This window comes from Populus nigra, chromosome 15 (assembly GCF_951802175.1).
Source record: "Populus nigra chromosome 15, ddPopNigr1.1, whole genome shotgun sequence".
NCBI lineage: Eukaryota > Viridiplantae > Streptophyta > Magnoliopsida > Malpighiales > Salicaceae > Populus > Populus nigra.
In genome coordinates, this window is record NC_084866.1 from 8,816,816 (window position 1) to 8,832,402 (window position 15,587).

Below are 15,587 nucleotides of genomic sequence, written 5' to 3' on the forward strand. Positions count from 1 at the left end.
AATTTTTTTTTGTTAGAATTAGAATAATTAGGTTTTTAATATGATAAGATAATGATTTTCTTACTTAGAAAAAATTTTATTCAACCTTAGAAAGACCAACGGTTAGAAAAAATAATTTTTTCTTCGTTTATATCAAATAAATAAATAATACAGCTTACCTCATGTAATGTGTATTAGATGCGCTAATTCATTCTCTTTACATAATTAATCCTCTTCTCCAGACTCTGAAATCAGTTAGAGTTTTTAGTAACCAAAATATTAAATGACGACTCACAAAATCAGTTAGAGTTTTTAGTAACCAAAATATTAAATGACGACTCACATTCTCTTTTTTACTGATAAAGAATAAGAATTTCTTATTTTTTCCACCTATATTATTCATAACTATCCCGATTTTCGAGGATAATGGACGCGACACTGGACATTATCAAAACAAATCTCTATGCTGAAACCCAATTGAATGCAATATCAAAGTACCAATTTGAAAAAGAAATTCAATGAACAAATTAGAAAATAATTAAAAAGATTTAAAAAAAAAGTTAAAATTGGTGTACTGTTTCAACCCAAAATGCGCCCCAAGTCTAGGTGCACAATGGATTGCATAGTAAATTTTGCGCACCTCTTAGATTTCTTCTTAATTTAATTTAATGCTTCTTTCCATTTAAATAAAATAAAAAATAGTTATTACAATGAGTCGCACTTTATAACGTCTGATTTTCCCCCCGGCAGCCCCAAAGATTTTAAGCTATATAATAGAAAAAAGCCCTTTCCTAATACATAACAATATAGGCAATAATGATCATTAAATTCGAACCAAATTAATAAATGATAGAAAATACCCTAAAAGAAAGTAATTCAAAACAAATCACGAAACTTAATTCTCAATAAATTCAATATTTAAGGATGAAATGAAAAAAAAATCAATTAAAAAAAACTTGAGTCAAATTATCAAACTCGCAATATAAGTCATAAAATCAAGATAACCTCATAAAAAATAAATTGAAAAAAACAAGTTCAATCCCTAATAAAACTAATGTTAAATGATTAAATTGAAATTAAAAAAAGAAAAAAAGAAAGAAAAACATCATTAGAGTAAATAATATTTTGTATGGAGGTAGAATGAAATCCCTTGTGCTTTTCATTTCTTGTTAGTGTGTATATAAAAGGGTGATTGAGATATTATTATAATATGATTTTATTTTTCATATAGAAATAAACCATCAAATAAAAAGTCAAGGATCACGTGGAGGCTAGCCGACAATTTATGCTTCTCAAATTAATAAGCCATTGAATAAAAAGTAAGGCTAACTAACTACTCATATTCTAATTTATGAGCCTTTTCACATCTAGGATCTTAAATTAATTATTTTGTAGGGTTTTCTATATTTAGGACCCAGGCCAATATTGTAGGTTTTTCTTTCTTTCTTTCTATATTATTGTTATTTAAGTTGGATTTGATTTATCTCTTTTACAATTTTTTTTTTAATGACACTAGCATTTTCATCCTACAAATCCCATCTAGAGTTTGAAAATGGACCCCAAGTTTATATTGATGTGCTAGGTGGCTATGTATATAAAAAAAAAATCTATGTACTAAGAATTTTTTTTTGATAATTAAGTTTTTTTATTAGATTGATTTGTATCTAAAATTCAAATTTATAATTCAACTCATGACCCAATACTAATTTTGATGGGAGATTAAATTTTCTTTTAAAACCGATATGATGATACTTCAAAGTATTTTTCACTTAAAAATATATATATATTTTTATTTCTAAAAAACCTTAAAAGTTAAAACCTTAAAACCAGTGTAAGATTTTTCCTAGTTCTCACTTCAAGAAAAATGGAGTTGCAATTTACTTTTTATGACTTTTCATGATCTTCTATAATAATAATAATAATAATAATAATAATAAAGAAGCTTTCTTCAAGCACTGAAGCTTTGCCAAAACCCTCTCAAGCTTGCAAGCAAGCCTTCATCATCTCCAAGTAACGAAACTCTATCGGAATCATGATGCCCAACGCCCTATTATTACTCTTACAATAATTATCATTAAACAGAAGGATTTTTGGAATAAATTAACAAGGTTTGAAGTCAAAAGTCAAAAATGGGTAGGCCCCCTTGACCTGATTTCATAGTACAAATATACATACATGCTTTGCATTCGTAATTTCAAGGGCAAGAATACAGATAACGCACCGTGAGCAGGAAAATGAAAGGGAAATATACGTTTCAAGTGCATTTTTCTTGTAAACTCTTACGCCACAAAAAATACAAAAAACATGAGGAATACAATAAGTACAAGGAATATTTTCATCATCAGCCATCGGTTGGATGAAATACTGTTAAGATACCTGACTAGCTGGCCCTGCGCACCTTCTACATTTGACAGTGTCTCATCCATGTTCTCGTCAATCCTGTGCCAGCAGTGCCATAAAGTGAGTTGGAAACCATTGCTAAATAAAAGGAGATAAATTTAAACAATTTCTTTTTCTTTGGTCTTTTTTCGCTTTAAGTAAGGTCTTTTTTATGATTTTGTAGATTTGTTCTTTTTTTTGTACTGGTGAATTTTGATCCTTTCAAGCTGCTAATCCCAATCATATCATGCACTGGCAGATAGTAGCAGCCAACATGCCAATCATCTTTAAGAAAAGACAGCCTTGTCTAGGACTTAGTGACACCCAAACTGTTCCCAATAGGAGCTGAAGAAAGTACTACAACTGTCCAGACAATCCTCATGCATCTATGTATGCAAATATTGAAACACATTTGCTTAATCAAAGCTTCATTTCTAGCGATGGAAACCATAACATATAACAAACCTTATTGCAAGTTCTCCTTGCTGTGAAACCATAGTAGCTAGTTGAGTAAAGATGTTGCTCAGCTCATGGATTGTTGACTCCACATTATGAAGTGCTTCAGCTCTGCTCTGCATGTAACTGTCTTGTAGTGGAACCATTTGCTGCTGCTGCTGCTGCTGCAAAAGTGGCTGGGACTCTACATCTGTTTGCTTGCTGCAAAGGAAAAGGCGGATGATTTCAGTGGGAAAATAGACACCCTTGTCTCTTGACCCCAAAATCTCATGTATCAGAATCACAATCATCCCATGCCCAAAAAAATTTCACATCAAAATTGGAAGGAAATTTCATGAATTAGCGCATAAGGAAAAAGGAAAGGAGGTTAAAAAACACAAGGTTGTTCCTACCACAACTTCCTAATAGGACACCTCTTAATAGCAACAAATTCTGTAACTTGTACCTGGTAAATAACTGGGGTGAGGATACAGAACCATTGGCCCATGGGGGGGGAGGAGCCTGTGATGCATTAGCAGCTGTCCTGGAAGCAAGTGGACGCTGGCGAACAAAGGGATTTGAGGTGTCTTTTGAAGCAGTGGAAGAAAACAACTGCCTTCGATTCTCATGAACCTTTAGATTCTGTACATAACAGAGAATTCAAAGCATAAACAATAAATCATAATAGCAATAATCCAATTACAGAATATTGAACTGCCTCTTGTGTTAAATAACAAATTTCAAATTACCTCTGTCCGCATTGTGAGGACTTCTTTAAACTCCTTTGTAGCAGTCATCAAGCGATTCTTTAGGTTATCCACAACTGTGGTGGAATGAGTTGTAGTATCACTTGAGATGTTTCCACTTCCATTCTGGGAGCTGCAAAGGAGTTGGAGGTCTACTACAGCTGAATTAAGCACAGTAATATCTTGTTTTATTACGGCTGTCAACTCTTGGATCTCCAGAGTTGGATCATCAAACACTGATGTTCTTTTTGCAACTGATCAAAACATACAATAAATATCAATGCCAAACATTTTTTGAATTCTCTAGATTATTACAAGTCAATTCCAGCCTCAAAATGGCTAAATTGTTTTCAACATTAATCTTAAAAAAAAAAAAAATGTATAGGAAAACATTTTTTCAGATCCAAGCAACGGAATGACCAAAGGCTATAATCATAAATTTCAATAAAAGTGGCATAATCAAGGGATGCATTTGTAGCATTCCTGGTGTGAAAAGATATCAACCAATGAAAGGAAAAATGAACAGACAATGTACAGTTAAATCAACACACTTCCATTTCAATGGCTTTGGTTTCTAAAATTTCTTGCAGCAAGCCTTCAAGGTAATGAGGTCTAAGTATCATATTCAATCAGTAGTTTTGAACCCTTACGAAAATTTTGTGCATGCAACACCCTACACTTCTAGGAGGTATACAGCTCTCCAAGCAAAGCTGAGAGCCCATGGTTCTCCCAGTCAGAATAATGATATATTAATTCAAAATCAAAGAACTTAACTTCACTTATTTATGGACATTTACAACGTTACATGAGAAACAGAGGAACATCAGACCACCAATAAGTGGAGAAACTCTAATAGTTGCAACCCTACCGATCAGTCTACAGGTACTAGTTATTTCCAGGATCTGTTTTTGATGAGACAAAAATTCATCAAAATAAGGATTAAGGAGGAAATAAGAAAAAAAAAATACAAAGTCACTACAACAGAGGAATTCAATATCATTGGCAATCCACTACATACTCCTGAAATAGCCCTCAAAGCAAAACACCATAAGGATGACAAACAAATGTGTCTTCTCACAATAAATGCTTCCAGAGAGTAATTCTTGGAGATTTTCAAATTCCATTATATCCACAAATACTACAAACAGTTCAGTTTCCAAGCACCAGTAATCATTGATACAAAGTCACCTCCAGAAACTTCATTGAAACAAAAATTAAAGAAGACAGACTGATAAAAGATGAGGATAAAGATGACAATACTTACCTAATTAGCCTAAATTAAATAACCTGAAGCTCATGCACGCAAAATATGAAGAATATGAGAGTTCTCACTCAGTATCAGTATAACATATTTGTCCTTCCCATTATATTCACCTTCATTTACTTCACACCCCCATAGATTGAAAACCTTTAAAATATGCCATATAAGTAATTTGAAACTAGCACTTGACCAAGGTGGATAGAGCAACTGATCAGCTAAGGCCCTCTGGTTCGGTCTGACTTGCCACAAAATCCCTGTACCACTTCTATAATTTTTTGTGGAAGATTCATTTGGAACATTTTCAAAGCAGAACATTGAATTTATTGATTACATTTTCCAAATTATAATACAATTATCTTACTCTTTGACCATGAATCATAAATGAAATTATTTGTTACAACATGCTAGTAATAATTCTAAATCACATTTGACATTTCTTTTCTTGTCCAAAAAAAGATTTTGTGCATGTAAAGGACTAAGAATTGAAAAAATTACATAGATGGTATCATTGGAAGATAGAAATTAAAAAAAAAATAGATAAAAACAGACATCATGTTAGAAGCAGTTTTCAATTTTTCTGAACGTATGCCAAGTAAAACCCCTCAAATGTCCCATTAACAAAGTTCCAAAAAGAAACGAGAAGGAACACTATCCTATGATTAAAAAAATAAAATAAAATTATGTTATAATAATTACATTGACAAGAACTTATCCTTAAAAATTAATTATGGACAAACACCAAGGGAGTGCAAGCAAACAAGTGACAGGCCAAAACTCATCATTTGCATCAAGAACAAATCTCCATCTCCAACCCTATTTGATCCATAATAAACTAATTGTAAAAGTCAACTACTTCCAACACGTCCTACGCATTTTAGCAATGTTGTGTTTTAAGAATGCATCTTTACTGAATCGTTGCCATTTCCATAACACTATATTACTCACTTCAATTATCAATCTTGAAACTCACATAATCAAGTACGAAATACAATCAAGTAACTCACGTTTTGCGAGCTTTGCCAGCTTTTGCGATGTCTGGTGGATCCCAAGCCCAATCTTGGATGCTCTTTTATTAAATTCAGATTGAATCGCCACAGCAGATCGCGTGGCATCGGCCTTGGTGCTGCTACCACTGCTGGAAGATGCCACATTGTTCGCCGATGAGAACGATTTCTTTAACCTCTCTGCTACACTCAAAAACTCTTGTGTCCGATCCCTATACGATGTTTTTACCGGCGGCATCATCATCTTCGTCCTCTATTTTCTTTCGTTGTTTTTTTTTTTACAAAATAATAGTAATAATAATAATATGAATTAAATCCTATTTATAAAAAGGGGCATGCCCGATCTCCAAACCCGAAACTGAGGATTGGATTGCCAGAGGAACGGTAAGAGAAGACAAAGTAGGACAGAATTGTAAATAGGGTTTAGGATAGAATTGAGGAAAAGGAAAGGAGAGAGAGATTGTTTGCTCAATTGGGAGAAGAGAGGAGGGGAGAGGAGATCTAAAATCTAGATCTACCTGATGAATTGTTGTGCTGTACAATTTGGGTCCAAAATTAAGACGCCCAATTTTCAAATCCGACTACAAAAAATAATTGAATTTCAACGAATTCGCTAAATTCTTAATAGCTAAGGAATGATTTTTCTTCGAATAAAAATAAAATTAGATTTTTCTTAGTTAATTTTATGTTTTTTATTTTTATTTTCTTATTCTATGTTATTATATTATTTTCTATTTTATTTGTATAAGACTTTTTTCTAGAAATTAGATGTTTTTTTAATTATTTTTTTTTATTTTTCTATTTTATTTTCTTATTATGTAATAGTATGTTTTCTAGTTTTATTTTTATTTGAAGAGAATATTTTTTTATTATATTTATTATTATTATTATTATTATTTTTTTATTTTTTATATGATTGATTGTAATAGCTTTTTGGTAAGTGATACATGAATAAACAAGAATTAAATATTTTGTGTCTTCAAATAGTTATAGTAGTGCTCTTGCCTTTGAAGGTTTTTACTTGTAACAAATTTTGTTATCCTTTTCTTCCGATTGTGTTAATTAGAATCAAAACCTAATGATTTCGTATGCATAAGTTAATGTGTGTTGTTGAATAACCATGGTTAGAAAAAGTTACAGGAAAAGACATTCTTGTGTAAGAGAAGGTGATGAGGTTCCTCTTAGAGAAAAAAAATGTATAGGAGCTAATATGTTGTTTTCATATGCATCGGTTGTTGTTATTAGAAATCCTGCTGGTGGGATGTAAGATGGGGTTCCTCGCATAAAGGTGTTGTGTTAGAGATTTATAATGGGCTAACCCGTACAAAAATATTGTATTAGGGACCAATGACAGGAAAGCCCACACATAAAAGGATATTCATGGTGAAGAAAAGTTTTTGATTGAGGTTTGAACTCAAGGACGAGTTTCTTCCAATTTGAGGAGATTGATGCAAGAGTTTTTTTTTTAGAAAATATATATTTTTCTTTGTTAATTTTATGTTTTTCTATTTCTATTTTTCTACTTTGTATTATTATGTTTTTCAAGTTTTATTCTTATTTGAAGAAATTTTTTTTCCTTATTTAGTATTATTAGGGTTTTTTTTTTATATGAAGGGTTGTAATAGTTTTTTAAATCAACCTTTAATAATGTTCCTAAATAGGATGAATGCCAAAATAAAACAAGATGGTATAGTAATAATGGGTTTCCCACAACGCATGTTTGTCATGTGTTGCCACAGACAACAACATGTGGAATGACACTTTAAACTCCTGGATCGAGCATAGCACAACATATTGGATAACTTCCCCTTTCCTTTTTGTGCTTGTGCCTTTGATGAGAATCAATATTACCTACAAAAATAAAAAAAACATCCACACAACAAAATCAATCTAATTCCCTTATATCTTCACAAATTTGCTGTTATTTTGGGAGAAACAAATGACAACATGTGAGTTGGAGTAGGAAGAGTTGCTGGTTGTGTGAATCACGATGTTGGTTAAGGGTTGGTGTGACTCACGGTGCTGGTGTAGACTAACTATTGTGAAGGCTGGATCAGCTGAAACAATTAAGTGAATAAAGGTGTTGCTGTGAGAGAAAGGTTATGGTTTCGCATGATGATGGGCCAATCGTAAATGATGGTGCTTAGAGGCTGTTAATGATTGTCCTAGGATTATGGGTTTGCGATGGAGAGAGAGAGAGAGAGAGCCATGGGTTTACTGATAATGAAAGTTTCAGTTTTGGAGAGGGAGGTGGAGACAGTTGTTGTGAGGTTGGCTGGCAATTGAAAGGAAGAGTTGGATCTACCATGAGTGTGCTGGCGTTCATGTGCTGGAATTAATGAATTGGTATGGTGGGTGGTTGATGATTTTTTCTTCTTTTGTTTTTAAAGAGATAGTGATGGAAGAAAGAAAATGAGAGAGATCAGGAAGTGATTTTAGCCAAATCCTCAATGGAAACTTTTTAGGTTCTGTATGGGAGTTCTGGATTTTTTTTTCTTTGTTTTTTTTTTCTTTAGGTTTTTTCTTGAAGTAGAATTTTTTTAATCTCCCTCAATGTTGAGATTTTGATCCGCTCCCCCACTTTTTCTTTGCATTGATATCTATATTTATAATACAACTGTCATAGAGTATATAAAATTAAAAGTCCAAAACAAACTCATTATATTTTTTGAAATTTAAACTTGATTAAAGTTTAAAGTCAATTTAGAAAATGAATAACTAAGATATCATGATCATCTTTCTCAAACTGAAGATTGAGAGAGAAGGATAAAAACACATTATAGTCCTTAGTTTTTTCACAAGTTGACAAATCATTCTTTTAATCAAAATTAGTCCTTGATTTTTTAATTTCAAATTTAACCCCCCTTAAAAATTATTATAAAAGCAAATGAGGTTAAAATTAGGTTATAACAATTACTCTCTCTTTACAACGCGTCCATTATAAAGTCTTGTAAAAGGCTTTATATAGAAAGCTTGTAAAGAAAAAAAACAAAAGATATGAAAGTGATTTTTTTTACCTTACAAAACTTCAAAACTAGTTATTTGAGAGGCGACCTTCTTCGAGAAACACTAAAATTTAAAATTAGCTGCTCAAAACTAGTTATTTGAGAGGCGACCTTCTTCGAGAAACACTAAAATTTTAAATTAGCTGCTTAAGAGGCGAGTCACCTTGTTAGTGAAAAATGTAAAGGTTTTTTTTTAAGTGGTCTAATTGTTCGAGGTGATTTGCCTGTTGCGTGAAAAATACAAAGATTTTTTAAAAAGTGATCTACTTATTCTAGGGAACTTGCTCGTTGTGTGAAAAATTCTGAAATTTTTTCAAAAGTGATCTAATCATTCAAGGCGACCTGTCTGTTGGTAAAAAATACAGAGATTTTTTGAAAGTGATCTAATTATTCTAGGTGACCTACCTATTATTGAAAAATTCAGAGATTTTTTAAAAGTTATCTAATTGTTCTAGGCAACCTGCCTATAGGTGTGAAAAACAAAAAAAGTATTAAAAAATGATCTAATTATTCCAAGCGACTTACTCGTTATGTGAAAAATACAAAGATTTTTCAAGTTGGTCTAATTCTCATGGGTGACCTATCAAGGTGAAAAATATAAAGATTTCTTAGGATTGATCTCATTTTTCCAAGGGACCTACTCATTCATGAAAAATATAAAAGTTTTTCAACATTGGTTTCATTGTAATGGGTGACCTACCCATTGATGAAAAAATACAAAGATTTTTTAGGTTGGTCTAATTCTCATGAGTGACCTACCTAGGTGAAAAACATAAAGATTTCTCTAAAGTGAAATATTTTTAGAAGTATTTTCAAATTTGACCATTTTAAGGGGGCTTGCCTTTTGATGGATCCCATCAGATATTTTTCTTGTAAATTTTTGCAAAACACATTATTCAATGCTTTTTAGTTAGATGATATGCATGTATCTTTACCTAATTTAAAATATAGCTCCTCATTTCTTCTCAATCTCTTTGTTGTTTGGTTGGTGAGGTCTTGCTATATTTAATTTGAGTCCTCTTGATCATTTGACTTCTAACCCACTTGAGTTTGCCTATATAAGTAATGTTCCAGAATATTTGTAATTTTACACAACTCAGCCTGTATGGTGCCTATCGCGACCCATTTCTTACTGGAAATTCTCTATCTTGTTAATTAATTTAAGATGATTATTCATTACCTACTTGTCTCATTGCTAAAAATATTCAGTGTCACTTGTTGTCTTGAAAGATTCAAACTTCCTTTTGTAAATAACAATGCCCCTTAATCTTACTGTCTGAAGCATTCTCTTTTCACTATTATCTTGAAGGGATTAAATCATCTTCTTAATACAATATTACCCTCTTGTTTTGACCATTATCCTTAAGTGTGTTTTGTTAATGACTCAGGCAAATAATGACTTTAGGAAACCCTAATTTCTTTTTGGCTTGGTTTCAATGAAGAAATATTTATCTAGAATGAATTTTGAAATCTTGATCTTCCATTTTAACAACAAAAATTGTTTCGATGTGAGTTTAAAATAATTTGCTTTTGAAATCTTGCAACTCCTTGGAATTTTTTTTGAAAATGGATGATTTGTTCTTGTGTCGATGAGATTGAAATTAGTGAAGGTACATGATGAGGTGACCTTCTGCTTTTGTAGGTTTCAAAGCAAGAGGTTCAATTAAAAGCTCAAGGTTTTGTTTGAGAGAGATTTATCTCTTTTTGAGTATTCATTTTACTAGCATAAATAATAGCAAGTAACTTGTTCACGATGTTACAACTCTTATTAAAAAGTCTTTTACATTTTAAGAGCGCCATTTATTGGTTGAGGTTGCTTGCTTACTTGATTGGAAATGACTTTTAAAGGCACATAATGTAGTCTATAGCTCTTGGCTATGAAAGAAAGGGATTCATAAAGCTTAAAAAGTGTGTCAAGGTTTCAAAGACTTAGGATCACTATCACTAACTTGACTCATTGTGTCTTTCAATCTTTTTTTTTGTCGTTTTTCTTTGATTTGTTTGTTTTTTAATTGTTTTGGCAGGGCATCCCTATTTTGTTTTAACTATCACTTTTGCTTTTGATTTGGGTATGCCCTTTAGCATTTGAGTTTCTTGGGCTCTTTTGCTTTTTGGATTTCTCATAGTTAGAATTTTCTTATGAAAAAAGATTTATTTAGGCTCAAAAGGAGACCATAAGGAATATATTCATTTTAGAATATGACAAGGATAACAAAGATGCTATTTTTTTTTAAATACAAACAGTTAAAACTAATAAACTTTGATCTCATCTAGTGTAATGGTTTGGACTTTGCAAGAAGCTGCATTTCATGAATCCAATGAATCCACTACATGCCATTTTGAATACATCTAAAATATGGCTTAAGAAATATGGTGTGAGAGTGACTGCTTATTTTTCAACTAATATATCAACGAAGGAGTTGCTTGATTAATCTGTCATCCTATAAATAGAATGTTAAAATATTGTTTTAAATAATTATCGAATTATTTCTTAAATCAAAAGCAAGTTTGATTTTTCAAATTTCCATTAGGAAAATATTTTTGGTAAAAGAAATGAGCCGAGTCTATGAGATTATGCAAGGATGTAAATGCAGGTTATTATGAGAATTCTCTTTCAGGATTTCTAAAAATGAATAATGTTTGGTTGTAAATAAATAAAAAAAATGCAATTGAAGGAACAACTCATTATTTCATTGAAACTTTAGAAAAGAGACTTAACAACAAAGATCTTATGCCAACATATTGGGTCATAATTGCTAGCAAGATAAAATACAGTAACTAAACAAAACACATAACAAGTCAAAGCACTTAACAACCATTGATTGGACTTTCTAGAATCTCCTAATTATTTTGCTCTTATGAACTAATTGATAAAAGCATCTTTCTAATAGTCAATTAGGGTCAAATGTAGACTATTCTTGTCCCAATGAAACTATAGCTTTATTTTTAGGATGGTTGATTTTTAGGGGCCGGTACAGAGAAGTTAACTATATGAGGGGTAAGTGTTTTTGTTTTGGTTTTGTATCCACTTTTGATATTATAAACCTCAATTTCCTTCCCTTTTCCAGTAAAACCTTTCTTTTTAGTATAGTTTGTTCAATCTTCTTGGCTATAATAACCATATCAATGAAAAGCTGTGAAGAACTTCCAATCAATCAAAGTATGAGATCTTAAAGGTGTTGAAAAATAAACCAATTCATTTGTGCAACTATCTCATACCACCTTTGATTGTATTTTCTTATGGACTTCTTGTTGTTCATTTCCATAGTGTACAAGCTTGATCTGTCAAGGTTCATGTCCATATTGAACTTATATTGCCTTATAAAAACATCAACCAAATCCTTTTACCTTTTCACCTTGATATTGTCCAATTGCATATACCAAATGAGAGCAATATCACTCAAGTTGTCTTGAAAGAAATGAATTAATAGTTTTTCATCATGAACCACCTAAACTATTTTGTTGTTGTATGTTTTGAGAAGAGTTATAGGCCATTGAGTTTTGGTATATTTAACAAATTTCAACACTTTAAATGTTTTTGGAATAGCAACATTGGGCACCAAAAATATCTCAGTAGCTTTTACAAGATCATACCGACTAGTTCCCTCAATCGTTTTCATCCTTTTCTCTAGAGGAGCCAATTTTTCTAGGCCATTTTCTTTCACTACCTTATCCTTTTGAGATTTCTTCACTATCAAGTCAATGACAGGGGGTATCCTCATGGGATATATTAGTTGAGTAGATAGGAAACATGCAGCCTATTCAGATTCAGGTAACACTTTATTCGCCCATAGATTCTGTGGATTTAAATGAGTTATGGGCATTAATGAAAACTGAGCTGTGACTGTTGGCTATACAGATGTTAATTCTCCAGATTTATATCTCAAAGACTGTTCGAGTAGACTAGTAAGCCTTACGACTTTTTCTTTAAGACTTTTCAACTCTTTTTGGTGTTGGGCTTTCAATTGAACTCTTTCTTCTTTTTTCATTTATCTTCTTCTCAAGCGAGTGTTATACATGTAACTTAATAGGGGACTTATATGTCAACCTACTAAATCAAAATCATGCAATTATACAATGTAAATATAAGATGTAAAAGTGATAATGTTATCAATAAGAAAAATGCATATTAAATATGGACTCGTTCTTTATAGGGTGACAACAATCGTAATTCATGGATTTTAGGAACCTGATGTCATTATTATACTAACGAGAGGGTCTTTGTCCAGTTTTGCCTAAGTTCAAGCTTTTAATAGCCCTTCAGCTTCCAATTTAAGATAATTTTTTTTGTTAACTGCAATAACTTAGACTTTTATAAAATTCCTATGAAGTGGCCATTTGCCACTCAACTGATCTTGAAATTCAAGATGTCATATGTTGGGCTTGCTATAGTGAGATTACACAGGGTTACAACCTAATAGGTTGCTTTTAGCCGTAAAGTGCATCAAGGGATATGTTACTATCTAGTCTCAAAGGGTCTCTTGCATGCTCAGTGATTGTCTTTGAAAGGTCCATATAAGGCTTATAAGAAGAGTGAGGATAAAGGTCCTGAATAATATTAGATCAATATACCAACTACTTCTAAGTAAAAAATTAAGTGAGAGTTGGATGGTTTCATGAGTCTTGCTTAGGCTAAAGCCATTGGAGTACCGTTACTTCCCTACTTATCCTAAAGTTTAAGGTGTGTGATCTCAAAAGTGATGCATGGTAATATAAGCATGAATGCATGCTAAAATAGTAAAAACAAGAAAATAAATAAACAACACAACAAACAAAATAGTAATAGAAAAACAAAAGGAAAATATGTTAAAAAAGATAATAATATTTTAGTGTAATCAATCTTAACATAAGTCTCTAAGAGATGGCAAACTTATGTTTCTTTAATAGCTAGGAGATATAAATAAAGAGATGGAAGTTCTGAATTTTAGAATAATAGTGGATTTAAGAGTAATTATAGCATTTCTAAATACTTTTCTCTTTCTATCACTTTTTTTTTCTTTCCTAAACTTTATGTAATAACATGATGTTTGAGATAAAGTAGAAAACAAAGCAACCTATAACAAATAAAGGAGAATTTAAAGAGAAAAAAAAAAGCATGAGAGAAAGAGGAATAAAAAATGAAAAAAACATACATAATCTAAATAAATGATGAAAGTAACCAAAATCATCATCACACACATCCTAACAAACCAACCTAAAAGACAACCAAAGAGAACATAAGTCACAGATAAATGTCAATCAACCAACACAATCAGCCAACCAAAAACCACTTTGAAATAAGAATAATAATAATAAAAACCAAGAACGCAAAAGAGAAAGAATAACAATACAAGTGATGAAAACCTATATTGTGAAACCTAAAACCTAAATAATAAAAACCAATAACTAAGGTAACAAACAATCTAGAGAAATAAAAAAAGGAACAAACATAAAAAAAAAACAAAAGCAATCAAAACAACAATACTAGGTATAATAATGGTAGATAAAAAAAATAGAGATAAGATGGAGAGAAAACTCTAGATAGAGAATGATACCATTCTTATTTTCAAACCCAAGACAAATGGACTAAATACCATTCCTAAACATACTGCTAAAAAGTCATATAGCTTAAGACCATAACAATAACCTCCACTTTAATTTTTGAATAAAATAGGGCCTAAAATGACAAAAAGAGGAAATGAAATGACCCATGAAAAAATAAAATTACAATTAAAAAAATAAGAACAAAAAAAGAAATGAACTTAATTCAACTCAAACTAGAACAATAAATCACCAATAGATATCATGCAAGAGGAACCTAAGACTAATTATTGAGATGAAATGGAATGTCCAATCCCATCAAAACAAAGATAATTCTCCTAATGCTAGAAAAGATTAAAGACCAAGTTAAGTGGGTTATGTATTTATTATACGATGATAATAATGATCAATATTTTAAAGGTAGGAGCCCCAACTATCCACCATATAAAAAGAAAGCTCAACCACAACCGATCCTAACTTTTATAAGGACCACTATATCCATCAACCTGAACCTAGAAAGAAAAGTGAAGGAATTCCTTAGGAATGCTTGAATGCATGATTAACTAAGCATGAAGGAGCCTAGAGCAACCCTATTAAAGATAACCAGTTTTCCATGGCTCTACAGCCGACTAATAAGGTTACTTTGTGATAGGAAAATGTTTTCTAGATAATAAATTATTTATGTTTAGAATCCTTGTTTAACTAGTCAATTAAAATTCTTATTGAAATAATATTTAAAATCCTTATTGCATTATAATAGCTTAAGCTTGAAATCTTCAAGCCTTGTATGCAGAATTTAAGAGTGTTGAATATTAATGAATAAGATATTAAGAGGTTCAATTATTTTATGTGTCTAATGTTTTCAACAATTAGTATAAGAGTGTGGAAGAAAAGGTTTTAATCATACTACTCAAACAACTTTTCCTTTTGGAACCTACCTTAGCAAAGGGACCTCAAAGGTTTTAGATGAGGCAATGTGAGAGTTTTTTCAAGGGAAAAATAAAGATTGACAAACACAGGATTGATAAGGTGAAAATAATTCTAAAATTAGTTCATTATTTTCCCGCAGGAAAAAATGAACTCTGATCGAGCAATAGAGCTAATTAAAATATATATTATCAGAAAAAAAATTATACTTGATAACATTTATTTTATTTATGAAAGAAGGTTAAGAAAAGTGTTTGTTAATGCTCTTGTCGTTTGCCAAGAAAAGCGAGGTATGCCTCGCATGGTAAAACTTGCTTTAGAAGATTTTGTT

At 31.4% G+C, this 15,587-nt stretch overlaps 1 protein-coding gene across 1 annotated transcript; it reads right to left on the reverse strand.

Moving 5' to 3' along the window:
* Positions 1 to 2,053: 2,053 nt before the first annotated feature.
* LOC133673740 (syntaxin-32) lies at positions 2,054 to 6,410 on the reverse strand. The gene is made up of 5 exons (XM_062094616.1): positions 5,805 to 6,410; positions 3,543 to 3,793; positions 3,260 to 3,435; positions 2,824 to 3,015; positions 2,054 to 2,418 (listed from the first exon to the last, which is right to left on the reverse strand). The coding sequence occupies exons 1-5, from the start codon at positions 6,046 to 6,048 to the stop codon at positions 2,259 to 2,261; spliced, it is 1,023 nt and encodes a 340-aa protein (XP_061950600.1). The 5' UTR covers positions 6,049 to 6,410; the 3' UTR covers positions 2,054 to 2,258.
* Positions 6,411 to 15,587: the final 9,177 nt, after the last annotated feature.

Coding starts and splice junctions, on each gene's coding strand:
- LOC133673740 (XM_062094616.1), bottom strand. CDS start 6,048: ATGATGATGCCGCCGGTAAAAACATCGTATAGGGATCGGACACAAGAG. Junction 3,436..3,542: donor TCCTCACAATGCGGACAGAG/GTAATTTGAAAT, acceptor TGTTATGTACAG/AATCTAAAGGTTCATGAGAA. Junction 3,016..3,259: donor TCACCCCAGTTATTTACCAG/GTACAAGTTACA, acceptor TTTCCTTTGCAG/CAAGCAAACAGATGTAGAGT.